The sequence below is a fragment of the Salmo trutta genome, chromosome 7, assembly GCF_901001165.1.
Source record: "Salmo trutta chromosome 7, fSalTru1.1, whole genome shotgun sequence".
Taxonomy (NCBI): domain Eukaryota; kingdom Metazoa; phylum Chordata; class Actinopteri; order Salmoniformes; family Salmonidae; genus Salmo; species Salmo trutta.
In genome coordinates this window covers 42,703,230-42,720,211 of record NC_042963.1, presented here as the reverse complement: position 1 = coordinate 42,720,211, position 16,982 = coordinate 42,703,230, and the positions used below count along the sequence as shown (strand labels likewise).

Sequence of the window (16,982 nt, the reverse complement as noted above, 5' to 3'; positions counted from 1 at the left end):
ACACAAGGTAATACAGATGAAAGGGGAAGAAATGTGGGGTGTAATGAGCTAAAGTAATCAGACCACAACTCAATTTTAGCCCTCAGGGGATGTTTAGTAAAGTAATTAAACAATATAAAAACACCCATAAAGAATCAGTAAGAAAACAAAAACTAACAACCACAACCAGGGAAGGTAAGAGAAGGAAATGTTTGGGATCGGGGTCCAAGTAATGAAAATAAACAAAAGGTCCCTCCTCTTCTACACACCTAATCCTTCCTAACACACTCTAAACACTAAACCACTGTCCTACCTGGTTCCAAGAAAATACAAGGGTGACACCCGCCCGGCTAACCTAGTGTATAAAACAATGGGTTATCTACGTGGGAATGTACACCCATGGGCAGATCTACCTTTTCCCTTCTCCAGGACCTAGGTAGGGTGGAGTACATCAGGAGGACAGGCTGTAAAACAAACAAAGATAAATTAAAACAACAAATCATCAAATAGCCCCAAAAAAAATGTGTCCCCTCTCTCTTCTCTTTTCACACGACAAACAGATATCCTCTCTTCAATCAGCTACAGCCACGCCCACCATCGTCAGCCGCAACTAGGTACACCTGTAATGCCTAGGACACAAACACACTAACATGGGAAAAATGGGGAGCAAGAAAAACGTAACACGTAACAGTATGTAATAATTTGTGGATGTCCATCACCCATTTCGTATGATATGTAACGTATTAGGATTTATATGATATGTTATGCAAAACTTACAATATGTTACACATTTGGAAATGTACTATATGTTATGAATTTGCAATACATATGTGTCACAACTTCTGCCGAAGTCAATGCCCCTCCTTGCTCAGGAAGCAACAGTCTTCTAACCATTTACATTTTAGTCATTTAGTAGACGCTCTTATTCAAAGCGACTTACAGTAGTGAATGCATACATTTCATACATTTTTTTCCATACTGGTCCCCCATAGGAATCGAACCCACAACGCTGGCATTGCAAACACCATGCTCTACCAACTGAGCCACACGGGACCATCATTGATCAGTTTTTCGTTTTCCATTGGTTTTGTCTTGTCTTCCTACACACCTGTTTCCAATCCCATTAATCATGTTGTGTATTTAACCCTCTGCTTCCCCTCATGTCCTTGTCGGTGATTGTTTGTGATGTTATGTTACGTGGGTTTTTGTATCAGTGTGCGACGGGTATATTTTACCCATGTTATTTTGTACTTTGGTTTTGGAGTTTGTTTTTTCATTAAATACTCCAGATTAACCAATTTGGTTTCTCCTGCGCCTTACTTCCCTGCCACCTACATACACAAATATGACAGTATGATATGTTACGAATTCTAGCTAGGAGACTAGGTGGCTAACGTTAGCTAGCTGACTAACTTTATCTAGGCTAGGGGTTAGGGTTAGGGCTTAGGTTAAGTTTAAGGTTAGGGTTAGGGGAAGGGTTAGCTAACAGGGTAAAGGTTATGATTGGGGGAAGGGTTAGCTAACATGCTAAGTAAACTCAGCAAAAAAAGAAACGTCCCTTTTTCAAGACCCTGTCTTTCAAAGATAATTCCTAAAAATCTAAATAACTACACAGATCTTCATTGTAAAGGGTTTAAACACTGTTTCCCATGCTTGTTCGATGAACCATAAAGAATTAATGAACATGCACCTGTGGAACGTCGTTAATTAAGAAACTAACAGCTTACAGACGGTAGGCAATTAAGGTCACAGTTATGAAAACTTAGAACACTAAAGAGGCCTTTCTACTGACTCTGAAAAACACCAAAAGCAAGATGCCCAGGGTCCCTGCTCATCTGCGTGAACATGCCTTAGGCATGCTACAAGGAGGCATGAGGACTGAAGATGTGGCCAGGGCAATAAATTGCAATGTCTGTACTGTGAGACGCCTAGGGGAGACAGGATGGACAGCTGATGGTCCTCACAGTGGCAGACCACGCATAACAACACCTGCACAGGATCGATACATCCGAACATCACACCTGCGGGACAGGTACAGGATGGCAACAACAACTGCCGAGTTACACCAGGAACGAACAATCACTTCATCAGTGCTCAGACTGTCCACAATAGGCTGAGAGATGCTGGACTGAGGGCTTGTAGGCCTGTTGTAAAGGAGGACCTCACCAGACATCACCGGCAGCAACGTCACCTATGGGCACAAACCCACCGTCGCTGGACAAGACAGGACTGGCAAAAACTGCTCTTCACTGACGAGTCGCGGTTTTGTCTCACCAGGGGTGATGGTCGGATTCGCATTTATCGTCAAAGGAATGAGCGTTACTCCGAGGCCTGTACTCTGGAGGGGGATAGATTTGGAGGTGGAGGGTCCGTCATGGTCTGGGACGGTGTGTCACAGCATCATCGGACTGAGCTTGTTGTCATTGCAGGCAATCTCAATGCTGTACGTTACAGGGAAGACATCCTCCTCCCTCATGTGGTACCCTTCCTGCTTATCCTGACATGACCCTCCAGCATGACAATGCCATCAGCCATACTGCTCGTTCTGTGCGTGATTTCCTGACAGGAATGTCAGTGTTCTGCCATGGCCAGCGAAGAGCCCGGATCTCAATCCCATTGAGCACGTCTGGGACCTGTTGGATCGGAGGGTGAGGGCTAGGGCCATTCCCCCCAGAAATGTCCGGAAACTTGCAGATGCCTTGGTGGAAGAGTGGGGTAACATCTCACAGCAAGAACTGGCAAATCTGGTGCAGTCCATGAGGAGGAGATGCACTGCAGTACTTATTGCAGCTGGTGGTCATCATATACTGACTGTTACTTTTGACCCTCCTTTGTTCCGGGACACATTATTCAATTTCTGTTAGTCACATGTCTGTGGAACTTGTTCAGTTTATGTCTCAGTTGTTGAATCTTGTTATGTTCATACAAATATTTACACATGTTAAGTTTGCTGAATATAAATGCAGTGGACAGTGAGAGGATGTTTCTTTTTTTGCTGTGTTTAGTTGCAAAGTAGCTAAAAATAATGAAGTAGTTAACTAGCCAATTAACTAAAATGCTGAAGTTGTCTGTTATGAGATTTGAACTCACAACCTTTGAGTTGCTTGACATTCGAGTTGCTAGACATTCATGTTATAAGCCCACCCATCACCCCCTTTCATTTTTGCATTAAGTAACCATCTGTCTTATGTAACCGTATCAAACGTAACATATAATATGAGTTACCCGGATTTACATGTACTATGTTACGTCTAGTCTATGAGACCAGGCTGGATGTGCAAGTGTGAGCGTGAACATTTGTGTGAACGTGTGTGTGTGTGTGTGTGTGTGTGTGTGTCATCTCTACATCTGTGTCAGTGTTTGTCTTCAACCAGCAACATGTGTTTTAGGGTTCTTTTTTTTATCTTCCCAGACTGTTCAATGTTAATATTAGATATACCAGATGAGTCAACACCTGATGGGTATGGATGGAATATTAGAGTGGTATAATTGTTTAAGTAATCTAGTTTATCTTTACTATAAGAGGTTCCTTCATGTAACATCTGCTTGTGCTGGAGACCTTCGGGGTCCTGACCTAACCACACACACTGCAGGGAATACGGGGCCCTTACCCACTGTGCGTGCGCGCGTGCAAAATTCAGGTGTTTACAATGACACGCCAATGAGCACATCAAGCCTTGAAACCCTGTAAATTTTTTTCTGGGTTTCAAAGTCAGTAGAAGAGCATCTTAAATACAGCTGCAGGCAGAAATGTCTCTGTGCCACCTTATTCCCACTTTCTCAATTGAACTTGTGGAGATCACATAGTTAAACCTTTCACGTTTGCAATGCTTTTTGTCTGTTTGACAAACATAATGTCAATAGGCAGCATTTTTCTTTGTTCCCAACAGGGAGAGGTGCATGAATCATACATTAAACATGATTTGTATGAATTCCTCACTCATAGGCAGCGTTTCTTTCTTTTTGGGCGATTTGCAGCAGGTGTCAAAGTTGGGTGTCACTCAACTTAAACTGTATGCTGTATGATCAGGATTACAGTTGACGTGTAGACAAATGAGGTATCAATCCATGTATTTTTTCCTTTGGATGTTTCTGAAGCATTCCCGTCAATGAATGCCAAAGTACTTTATCGTTTAATATACAGTTCCAAGTATAAAATAATATAATTACAAAAATGTCTGAGCATGTAATATATCTATTTTAGTATTAGTATTTTAATTATTTGATTTCATCTTTATCAAGGGTGACAATCATTTTGGACATGACTGTATGTCTTGATCTTCAGAGACAAAATGTAATTGAACCTCCCAGGGGATTAGTTGACTTTCATTCCATCTGTCTCTCTATCTGTCTCAAACTGACATCTGTCTGAGAGAACATATTGAGGATAAATTAAAGTCTGGAGTTTGAAGCCCATGCAATGTTTTCACTCAGACAAGGAAGGGAACACATTATTTAGGAACTAGCCATCAGAGTCATCAGTTCATTAGGGCACACAACATAAAATGTTTTTAAGGTCCAGGTGGTCTCTCCTGTTTGGGTCAGTTTTCTTCTGTTTGGTGCCTAATGAACACTACCCATTGGACTGTCTTGCAGTACAATAAAAGGTTGTGATGATGCACATTTGGTCTGGACATGTGGGTGCAAGTCTTCAGGGTGTTTTTGCTCCCTCTGGATCAATGTTTCAAATGACCTGGAATCAGGTGTGCCTTTTTGTGCAGAATTACACCATGAGGGACACAACTTCTATAAAAGGGTGTGTAACTGGTGGCAGGGAAGTCAGACGCAGGAGAGCAGAACTAGGTAGTAGCCGGAGCAGTTTAATCCAAAAACCAACGACATAAAAATACAACAGAATATGGGTACAAAAACCTGACAAGCACCAGTAAACAAGTGCACAAGCACTTACAGCAAACAATCCCACACAAATACATGGGGGGAACAGAGGGTTAAATACAACAAATAATGAGGGAAATGGAAACCAGGTGTGTAGGAAAACAAGACAAAACAAATGGAAATTGAAAAGTGGATTGACGATGGCTAGAAGACTGGTGACGTCGACTGCCGAACGTCGCCCGAACAAGGAGAGTGTCACACCCTGACCATAGAGAGCCCTCAGGGTTCTCTATGGTGTAATAGGTCAGAGCGTGACTAGGGTGGTTTTCTAGTTATTATAGTTTTATGTTGAGCGTGTCATCAGTCCGGTGAAACCTGTGCCGGCTCCACACACCAGGCCTCCAGTGCGCCTCCCCAGTCCGGTACGTCCTGTGCCGGCTCCCCGCACTCGCCCTGAAGAGCGTGTCATCAGCCCGGTGACACCTGTGCCGGCTCCACGCACCAGGCCTCCAGGGCAGGGTGTCTAGTCCCGCTCCATGGCCGGAGCCTTCCTCTGCGCCAGTGCCCAGTCCAGGCACGGCGTCCAGTCCCGCTCCATGGCCGGAGCCTTCCTCTGCGCCGGTGCTCAGTCCAGGCACGGCGTTCAGCCCGGCTTCATGGCCGGATCCGCGGTCTGAGCGGGTGCTACGTCCCACACCGGAGCCGCCACCGACGCTAGTTGCCCACCCTATCCCTCCCCGTCTAGGTTCAGGTTTTGCGGTCGGAGTCCGCACCTTTGGGGGGGATATTGTCACACCCTGACCATAGAGAGCACTCAGGGTTCTCTATGGTGTAATAGGTCAGAGCATGACTAGGGGGGGTTTCTAGTTATTATAGTTCTATGTTGGTGTGTGAGTATGGTTCCCAATTGGAGGTAGCTGAATATCGTTGCCTCTAATTGAGGATCATACTTAGTGTGTCCCTTTTCCCACCTGCATTGTGGGATATTGTTTGTATGAGTGCCTATGTGCGCTACGTATTGCACATTCGTTAATTCTTTGTTGTTTTGAAGTTTCACTGTAATAAATATGTGGAACTCTACTCACGCTGCGCCTTGGTCCGATTATTTATATAACGATCGTGACAGAGAGGAAACGACTTCGTTGGAAGTCGTGACAACCTGCCCCCAGAGAGTCCTTGCAAGACCCCTTGGACCAACAATGCCTTTGTTTTTACTTGTGGGTTGCAAAGGAAAGGAGGGGAAAAAAGCTCTGGTATGATATTGGTAAGCAGTTGTTGCATGAGTGACAAACTTAAGGGCTACCGATATGAACATTGGAAAATCCTAGAGAGCAGTGGGGTGAAGACACAACAGCAGCTGACCTGCTCCGCTCAAAAATGTGCAGTTGTGTTATCCGACAAGTGTGAGAAGAAAGGAAAACCTATATTATGTATCCTCTGGATGGGCAAGGGAAAAGATACTATCCTTGGCAAGCTGTTCACCAGATCTTCCGTCTCATCTCCTTTCCTCTGAGTTCATGAAAGATTGTTGGTGGAGTTCAAAAGGCAGGGTCAAGCATGTGAGAGAGAAGGGAAGAGTAAATAAAGGTAAATGAATAGCAGACTGGCTCTTCTCTGTTGGCAGAGGGAGGGTTTGTCTAGTTGGTGCTCTACATGTTGGTGCTCTCTATTTTATGTCCCATGCAGGTAGAACAACATCAACTACGTCCTCTCTGTGGAGAGACCCATACATCCCTCAATGTGCTGTCAGCAACCCCTTTGATAGATTGATTTTAGTTATAAATGCTTTAACTTGTATTTTTGTTTTACTTTTCAAGAGCTGTTTCTTTGATTGATTCTAACGATTTGCTTCAAAAACATATGGGAAGAAATGTGGCTGAAGTTGGTGTTTTTAAGATTGTTGCACGACAACCAGAATACAGCTACGTGTTATTAATTTATCTTTGTCTGTGTCTAGATCACATCTGTTCCCAAGATTTTTGTGGCATGCACCTGCAAATACTGTAATATCAGTCATATGATACAAGACTATTGCAACTTTGCAACTGATTGTAACCAACCCCACATAGCATATGAGAATGTTTGAAGCATGTACCTCTTGTCGGCAGCATCAATTCATCTCACCTTGCTTCCTCAGACGCCCACCCCTCGCCCCCCGAAACGTTGGGAGATGACAATTAAACATAGATATTTTGCTCGTTCCCTTGTTTTTGGACTTCATGAGATAAAAACAGGTTTAAAGAAATTGCAGGAGGACATCTTTGCATACAGAATGTCAGAGGGAGTTTGGCTGTGAGTCTACAGCCCTGGTCATTGGTGCCACATTTGCATTGTAACATCAGTAATAGAAGGGTGAGAATAAAGAATAAAAACATCCCACAGGTGCATGAGCTTCCAGGGACAACCCTCGTGAATTTAGTAAGTTGGTTTCTAAAACATATCAGAGTATGGAAAGGGGTTGAGAATGTAGCCTGTAGCATTCGATAATTCTTAATTTATTCTTAATTTCTTTATTTGAACTTTTTGGATTATGTGCATATTGTTGTGTATTTTAGGTATTTTTACATTGTTGGAGCTAGAAACACAAGCATTTTGCTGCACCTGCGATAACATCTGCAAATCTGTGTATTTGAGCAATAAACTTTGATTAGATTATTTTAATCAATCCATTACACATAGTTACTTTCACTAAATAGTAAATTGAGCTGGCTCTCTAGCTATCCCTCCTATTCTCTTTCCATGTGTGTGGTTTAGAATAGCTTTTACTCCTTTATCCATTGCTCTCTGTACACTCTTAGAAAAAAAGGGTTCCAAACGGTTTTTCAACTGTCCCTATAGGAGAACGCTTTTTGATTCCAGGTAGAACCCTTTTGGGTTCCACGTAGAACCCTCTGTCAAAAGATTTCTTCATGGAACCTAAAAGTGTTTTACCTGGAACCTCAAAGGGTTTTCCTATGGGGACAGCCGTAGGAGAACACTTTTTTTCTAAGAGTGTAGACCAAACTCAGGTCTCTTTTGCTGTGATGTTATGCCACTTCGTCTTTGAGAAATGTGGTCGAAACATATTATAATCGAATCAAATGAATCTGTTTGGCTGAATCAAACATGGATGTATGTGTTCCTAATCTAACGTGTTGTGTTTCAAGCAGACAATTTGGATTGTGTGAAATGCGCAGTGTTGGGTGGTTATGCAGACTAAGCTATGGCTATCTGGCTTTCTGGTTCTGTCTATTGTCCAGATAGCCTACAGACTGTACTGTGTCTGCACTCTACGATTAGGAGGGATACAGGACACTATTATTACACCGTTGTATTTGCACTTCTTTGTTGATATCAGCTAAAACATTACTGTTATGTAAATAAGTCTAACCAATGGAGCATTGCAAACAGCCTGGTATTGTGGTATGGATGGACAAGTTATTTCTGTTTTGTTATTGTTTTACTCAGACATCTGCAGTTGTTCAACCACAACAAAATAACAGAAATGCTGTTATAAGCTATGAGCATGTGTGAAATAAGCAAATTATAAACATGCATAAGATGTTTTGAACTGAAACATTTAGTGTACATTATTGATAGCATATTTTGTAGCAACTGATCTCTTATGACCACCTAATGTGCAGTCTTACTACATGGTTGTTACTACATGGAGTAGTAATGTAATATCTTTTGATGCTTGTGTGTGAGAAGCTAAGGAGACTTGTGAGTTATAACAGATGTCCAAGCTCAGGGTAATGCAGGAAATAGAGTTTGCATTGCTTTGTAAGTGTCAACCACATAACTTTCCTGACAAGGTTCTGCTTTATTCTCCATAGATTATATTTTGTTGATGACAATGTCAGGAGAGTTCTTAATGTTAAAATGTCTTAATTAACTCTTTGAATTACCGTAAGAGTGAATGGTGAGTTTGTTACACCAGTACATTACTTTGCAGTGTTTGGAGTCAGCCAATGAGGCAGTTAGTGAATGGTGAACACATGTAAACACAGAGTGGGGTGGAGTCACTAGTTGGACCTCCTATCAATTGGCATTAACACTGTATGCACATGTTTTTTGTCATGCAAAACTTCTGACCCTGTCATGGTTGATTTATTCTAATGTTTTATTACATCAAGAATATGTTGTATTTATTTGGTCATTTTTAGGGAATATTTTCTCCGCTTTTCACAGTTATCACATGTAACACAACACTTTTTGGGTTTCAATTGCTGCTTTTATAACAACATATAGGCTACTGTTAAAATGTTCACCCCAGGCCAAAAGTATGGAATAAGAGAACAAAAGCTATTTCTATAAATAACATTAGTATATATATTAATTTAGGAAATTAAATAGTGAACTTTATTAATGTTGTTATGGTATATATAATTGAATGGTTTAATTTAATTATATTTAAATCAACCCATTCTTTAAACACTTAACAAGGTTATTGTTAACATTGACACAGTCTTTTAAAAATAATTTCAAATATTAAACTGAATAAAAGGACAAATATAATATATATTGGTGCATACAGTCTGAAATTATATGAAGTCATTCAAACCAAGAACCTACAGTGGATTTGCCTCTTTCTACCTTTTGCCCTCTAATATGGTCTGTGAGACATCTAGTTATTTGTTCTATTTATTAGATTTTTCATGTATAAGTGAATAACAAAATGTGTTTTTGTGTTTTCATATAGGCCTATGTTAATTATCTGGTTAGAAAGATGTTATTCTTTCATTGCAGAACTGCACTAATACCAGCTTGCAGCTGTGGCACTTGGCTGCAGGTGTGTTAGAATTATCTATAGGAAGCAACATTCCATGTGTTTTTCAAAACATACTTCTATCACCTGCCATAATTGGGTTTATCTAGAAATCAGCCAACTTTCACACAACCTAATTTAGTAACATTGTGGAAATGGCATATTTTCAGAATTCCTTTTTGAACCTGTCTGATAATTATTTTGTAATAGTTTCAAATACAGTTCCATGTAGCAGCCCAATGAACACATTATGGTTGTTTAATTTGATGTATAATGTATATGTAAACATGCTCAAAGGGAGCATAAACAATATTTCTCAGAAATATACTATGAACAGTTGTTGGGAAATTATCAACATTTATGAATTTGAAAGTACAACCTATGTTTGTTGGTATAGACATTCTAGATGGTTTTCAGTTCAAATATGTCCATTTTCTGAATTTTAAATGTTAAAAGGTTTATTTTTCTTTAGATTGTTTATAGTCTATTACTGTTATTTGTAGAACATTGAAACCTTAAACTCATAAAGTTCCTTCCAAAATTCCCATGTCTGTTAATTTGACACATTTTGAAAACATCATAATTCCTGTTTTGATGTCAGCAACCCACTTGTGCCTTTAGTATGCTGCCTAGCTTACCCCACACTTGCATTATCTTCCCGTTATTTCAAAACCTTATGTAGGCTGTTTCATACCACTTTGAGTAAACTTTGAGACAAACCATTGCAGTCACGGGTGAGATATGAGGTGAGATAACTTTTCAAACTTCCCTATCAAATCAAAATAAAGTTTAAAACAAATGTTGCAATATTCTTTAGTTTGTGTCCCATTGGATATCATGTTAATTGCATGCATCCGGGAAATAATGTAGCGCCTCCGCTGCGTTTGACGCTCATCAGAGCCTGCGGTGACGTCATTATTCCGCGAAAATACAGCATGGTTCTTTCAGGCTGCAGTGCTGAGCCGCTACTGTAGTTGTGGAATGATTGTCGAATGGTATGTGTTTGCTGATTTACCTTCTCTTTTTTTTGCATTTGTTCCATGACATTGTAAACTTTAACCTTAGCATCATAAGAAATCTACCATAACTTGGGGATTAGGGATCTTAATGTTCAAAGTGTTGTGTTCCCAAGAGAGTTTAAACACTACATTTTCCATTTGTTAATATCTGCAGCAAAACGATTGTCTTTGTTGGAAGTAAGAACACAAATGGGCTTATTGGGATGTCTTTATTTTTCACTTTGTTTAACATGCTGTCCAACAAATGGACATAAAAAAATAATTTCTGATGGCAGTGACAGGTGCATGAGCAAGTCATGAGATGCAGAGGCAATCAGAACACGAACAGCCTAAAATAAGTCCCCATTTTGAAAGCCGAAATATGATAAATAGGTTGAAATATGAATGAATGGATATTTTAACAAATGCATATTGACACCTGAGGAGGTGGTTGAGAAGCATGGCCATCAAGGCGCTTCACAAGCGTATCTGTCTGGCAAAGTATAAACTTCAATTGGACATGATTGTGCGCATGTTGGCTCAATGTAGTCTACTACTGCATCGTTTTTTGCATTCTATGTGTGAGCGTTTAAGATCAGTCATTATGGCACAAATGGGTTTGCACGATGTAGAATGTTGATTGTTTGTTCTGTTTCTCTGAGGGAAAAAATGTATACCAGAATAATTCATTGAAATGCGTCAGGGACACGATAAATATCTGGGGGAACTCCCCCTATACACTGCCACAAAACGAGCAACTTTCTGGATTGGAAGGCTATTAGTCTATACTATTGTTCGTTGAAAAACATCCCTTATTGTCTTTGATGTAGTCGTTCTGGTAGTCCAAAACATTCCGACAGAAGGGGGGGGGGGAATCACTCAGTGCCTCATTCATGTAGTTGTAATATTTGTGGTTGTCATAACAACATAATAGGTTATCATGGAACCAATTAAGAAACAGTTATAGCCTCAGCCTAGGCTATATTTCTCTAATTTTTTCGTATAATAAACAAGTTATAGAAATGTTGATCTTTATTGTAGTAGCTTAGTCTGCTTGTCGAACTTCTTACTTTTAAAAGTCTAACTGTTTTTTAGTTAAAACTTTAAAACGTGTGTGATGTGGAGGTTTCATCCATTTGGAATGTGTTGCTTTGCCATGTCTTAATTGCTTGATTGTTGGATGCAATTTTACGATTTATATCTATGCTAGGGGGGCAATAACATCAGCTAATCGTGTGAATTGATAAATAGTTAGTTATTGTAGGAGTTGGACCGCCCTGGTCCTCCGAATATAGCCTATGCAATAGAATTCTGCCCAGTAACAATCGGCAAGCCTCGGTCACGCGCAGAAGACCTATTGGCTATATGCAAATTGTGACATGGGGAGGAAACTATCTCGAGACAAAAAATGCTTTAAAGAGACATTTCCCACTTCTCTCACAAGTACAAGAACAAAGGTGTTGCCATTCAGACCGATAGAGACACCCACTCGAATGGAATTTAACAACTTTGAGCGCAGCGGAAGACTGCCCCTTCTGCATTTGAAACACAATCCATGCAGGATAGTCTTTTTGACTCATCTTTGGGGGTAGAATATTATTAGAGACTAAGCTTTTTTGGCAAACTATCAGTTCTGCTTAAAGCTCCTCCAACATTACACTGTAGCATATTTAAGAGACCTTTATCAAGGCATAATACCTATAATGAAGTATTGGACATGGGTCCTATGTGTATCGTTCTGCATATGAGTGTAATGATCACAACCTCAACAATATGGATTATATTTATATATGAATACATGCAGTTGTCCAATACAGAGCATAGGCTGTCGTGGTGTTATCTATAAGAGAAGTTTGTCGCAACAACTTTTTTATGCTGCATTGCATTTCCTAGAAAGCTATCTCATTCAACCACAAGCGAGCTGTTGCTATATAAAAGATAGTTATGGTAGACCTTTGTGTGTGTGTGTGTGTGTGTGTGTGTGTGTGTGTGTGTCGGGGAGAGGGAGAGCGGGGCGATTAGAAGTTAATCAAGTGCATTCGAAAAAACAACAGAGCAAGCAAATCAACAAGGATACGTTTTTTTTGTTGATAAACTGAAATACAGAAATAAAATTAGCCTAATGCATGTTTATGAAGTTGTCAACTTGGGTACATTGCTATTCCTGCATTCATAGCCTAGCCCTAGGCTACATCCCCTCTGAAGGCAGAAAAACTGTACCCTTGACGAGTTTGAACTCTAACACTTGCTAAATGAATAAATTGTTACAATTATATAGCCTATATTATGCGAGTACATTTTCTCAATTTGTTCATGTGACGCATGGGTGGGGTTTTAATTGTGGTAATATTGTCATGATAAAATACAATTAATATGAAGTATGAAGTTGTCATCTAAAAGTGGAGAGAAAAGAGGAACAAATGTTTGAGTAACTGCTCAACATAGTGTGGTCTGCGCTGCTGCTCGCGTCACTTTGGTCGGAAAAGGCAGGCTTAAAATGTAACGCCAGAAGAAAGTAGAAGCGAACTGAGGGGGAGAGGAAAAAGTTCGCAAGGAGAGGCAGGACTACTCTTGGGAGCCCTGCAGTCTCACTTTTATGCCTCCAAAATACTTTCCTTCCAGTTTCTTTGCATCTATCAATATTGTTATAGTATTTTCACAAGAATAATCCGGCTTTGTAAAAACTGAAACGACCATGGAGCTGCTTTGCCTCGAAATGGACACCATTTTAAGAGCTCGTCCTGATCCGAATATTCTGTGTGATGATAGGGTATTACAAAGCCTGTTGACCATTGAAGAACGATTTATTCCCCAATGTTCTTATTTCAAGTGCTTTCAGAAAGATATTCAGCCATTTATGCGGAGGATGGTTGCTACATGGATGCTGGAGGTTTGTACCGAAGTACTCTGTAGGCTCACGACTCATATCAAAACACACTAAAATCGGACCTTTCGTTCTGTCATTTTGTCCAGTTTGCATGGTGTGAGAAAGAGGAGGGTTGCACATCAAATTGCCGAATATACAATCCTGATAGCCTATAATTAGCTTATCTTATTTATATGGTTTTATTTTTTGAACCAAGTCACTGACGATTATGTGTCAGATACATTGACAGGTGGTTACAGTGGTGTAGTCTATCACCAGATAAAGCTTTTCTTTGCATAGGTCGGATCTAGGAAAGGTGCACGGGATTATTTGTTATATATTTTAAAATTGCCTAAATATGTCCATGCACACGTATGCAGTTCAATGCTAGCCCTATTCTAGCCTATATTCTAACGCCATGTTGTTTTTTCAGGAACTGTTGCAGTTTTTCTGACGATTTTACAGATCATAAACGCTATAACTGTAGTTGATACGTGGCATAAATGAAAGAGCAGTGTCTGAACTACATAGTCATCATTGAAATGAATGCGAAATATTGATCAAACATTTTCTATTTATTTTTTAAATATTGGATCGCGGAAGGGGTGCGGGCCTTTCTGTCCCTCTGGTCTCCTCATTGAAATCCGTCACCCAGGAATTAAGTTCGATTTTTTACACTTTGTTTGACATAATATGTTGGGAATTGTCTGAATAGAAACCTGACCGTCAGAGCTTTATTTTCATGTATGAGTTATTTTACTAAGATTCATGAAATATTTTATATTAATTTTTGAAAATATATTTCGACCTGGTGGTGACGCACTCGAGAGCAGCCACATGCTACTTCGTTTTACATTTGACAATTATTTCGCATTTATCTTCAAATTACATGTTTATCAATTGTCGGGTCTGATGTGAAAGACATTGGTGTTCATTATGATGTGAAAATTATAGGTGTAGACAATTTATTTATATTTTTAAATATTTTAGGAAAATATGACGAAGGAAGAAAAAGAGGTTCCGTACTGTGGGTGTTTTTTGGCTGGGGTAATTGTGACTTGAATTCATTTCTTACTGAAGGAATGTGATTCTATTGACAGCCTGTGCCTGAGAGCTTTTTCAAACATTGAAAATAATCTATTTAGAATTTATTGATGATGTCGCAACAACTCTGGGTGGGGCTCAATTATTGGCCAGGTCCCAAAGGGTTTCGACGAATATATATGCATATCTGGCTGTTACATTATTTCCTTAATTTCGTTATCATTTTTATGTTTCACATGTAATGAACACATTATAGGTAATTGAAATAACTGGAATTTGATGATGCCAATTGCTGCACATTGTCACATGTCGCCTCTCTCTCTAGGTTTGTGAAGAACAGAAGTGTGAGGAAGAGGTTTTTCCCTTGGCAATGAACTACTTAGACAGATTTTTAGCCGTGGTTCCAACCAGAAAGTGTGATCTGCAACTTCTTGGAGCAGTTTGCATGTTCCTTGCATCCAAATTGAAAGAAACGCGTCCATTAACTGCAGACAAACTCTGCATCTACACTGATAACTCCATCAGACCACAGGAGCTGCTGGTAAGCAACAGTTGGTTTCTGCCAGCAAAATTATGAGTTACATTTCAGATTGTTATTATGGCTTTGTCAAATATGAAACTCATGACTATTTGTTTATGTTATGAGCCATACCTCAAAAGCCACCTACATATAAATGTTAGGCTACTGTCCATTTTCTCAAAGGATAAGATATTATGGAATATAATTCACGGAAATCATCAGCAAACCTAGATTAAATGTTTGGCCCCATCACTCTAAGAATGACCCAGAGTGCTTTGTCCCCCAAGAGTTATACTGTACTACAGGTAACTGCCAAAATAAAGGAAACACCCACGTTAAACGTGTTAATAGGGCGTTGCGCCACCACAAGCTGCCAGCACTGCTTCAATGCGCCTTGGCATAGATTCTACAAGTGTCTGGATCTCTATTGGAGGGATGAGACACAATTCTTCCACAAAAATTCTATAATTTGGTGATTTGTTGATGGTGGTGGAAATGCTGTCTCAGGTGCCGCTCCAGAATCTCCCATAAGTGTCCAATTGTGTTGAGATCTGGTGACTGAGACACCCCGCTTTCAAGGTCACTGAGAACTCTTCTAGCCATGGTAGGCAAAATTATGGGCAACTGGGAATTTTTATACATGACCCTAATCATGATGGGATGTTAATTGCTTAATTAACTCAGGATCCACACCTGTGTGGAAGCACCTGCTTTCACTATACTTTGTATCCTTGATTTACTCAAGTGTTTCCTTTATTTTGGCAGTTACCTGTATATTGGACTGTACAGTAGGGTTTTGTACAGTGGTCTCCATCACCATCTAGTGGCAAATATTTGCAGTAGAACGAGGTCAGCCGTTGAACTGAGGCCAAGGTTTAGATCCGAGGAGTGAGTGATCTTTAGAGACTTCAGTCTACAGAGAGGAAGTCTCACATATTGATGGTCCTGGCAAACAAAATGTTATCTTTGACCTCAAGTTTGCTCTACTCAAGGTTTGACATAGATGTCCTCAAAGAATGGACACTTTTTGGTTTTTGTAGATCCTGTTTCAAAAAGCCCTTTTTCCAATGTGTTAGAAAACAATGCTTATTACTTGCATACAGTACATTACAATTGTGCATTGGATTAGTTCACTAATTGGATGTCTTGGTTGTAGGCGCTCACAACAAGGTTTCACTTGACCTGGTGTGGGTACATCCTGCTTGTCTTGGTTAGGGTTTCTGCTGCAGTCATTGGTACCCCAAAGTTAGAGCCTTTGGCAATCTCATAGGGTCATGGTGGACCCAAGTGGTGGTGAACATTTAAATAGTCAGTTTCTCACATCAGAAAACTATTTCCTCTGCGACGCTACATAAACATTCTTTAGTAAACAACAGTCAATCCCACCCATGTTGTGAAAGAGGCCGCATATTATTCAGCTGAGAGCTTGGGGGATGCCTGGTCCTGGCCCACCTCCTCAGTTGATTGCTGATCCCAATGCTGTGGTACTAAGTATGTATGGGTTGGAGAGGCCAGCTGTTCCCTGTGATGACAGGTCCTGCATCAGTGGTCTTGGGAGGAGGGACAGCCTCAGCCCCTATTTCTCATTGGTTGTTATTGTATTACTTGCTGACAGAAGCATGATCAACATCAGGTGAAGATTCACCTTTTACTGGGAACTGGGCTGGACTGGACTGGGCTGAGCTGTATCCACCCATACATGCTGTTTAGGCATGGGTCAGAGGAGTATCATGTTTCTGAGATGGTTTCATGAGGCTTGCCTGGTCGTGTTCACAATTAGCTTCTCTTTAAGGCAATCTTTTGGCTGACAGATAGATACAGGAAACAGGAGATCAGCTGCTCGGCCCATGTGATCGTTTTTTTTGTCCCCATCTTTGGTAACAATTTCTTGTAAAATAAACCACAATGTCACCCAGAAGGTGGGACCGGAGGCACCAGCAGAAGGAAGTGGGTGCCTGCATGGAGGGTGTGTTGCAAGGTTTTGCCACATCT

The 16,982-nt window shown here is 40.4% G+C and overlaps 1 protein-coding gene across 2 annotated transcripts in view; it reads left to right on the top strand.

Annotated features, from left to right (window-relative positions):
- The window catches only part of LOC115197442 (G1/S-specific cyclin-D2), a 122,930-nt gene that overhangs the window by 74,272 nt on the left and 31,676 nt on the right, over positions 1–16,982 (top strand). The window contains exons 1-2 of one of the 2 annotated variants that reach the window (XM_029758965.1): positions 13,050–13,450; positions 14,796–15,011. In XM_029758965.1, coding sequence (XP_029614825.1) covers positions 13,256–13,450; positions 14,796–15,011 — 411 coding nt within the window. In that variant the 5' untranslated portion in view covers positions 13,050–13,255. Of the gene's footprint in view, positions 1–13,049; positions 13,451–14,795; positions 15,012–16,982 lie in introns of those variants that run through there. The other variant, XM_029758966.1, reaches the window with a different exon arrangement.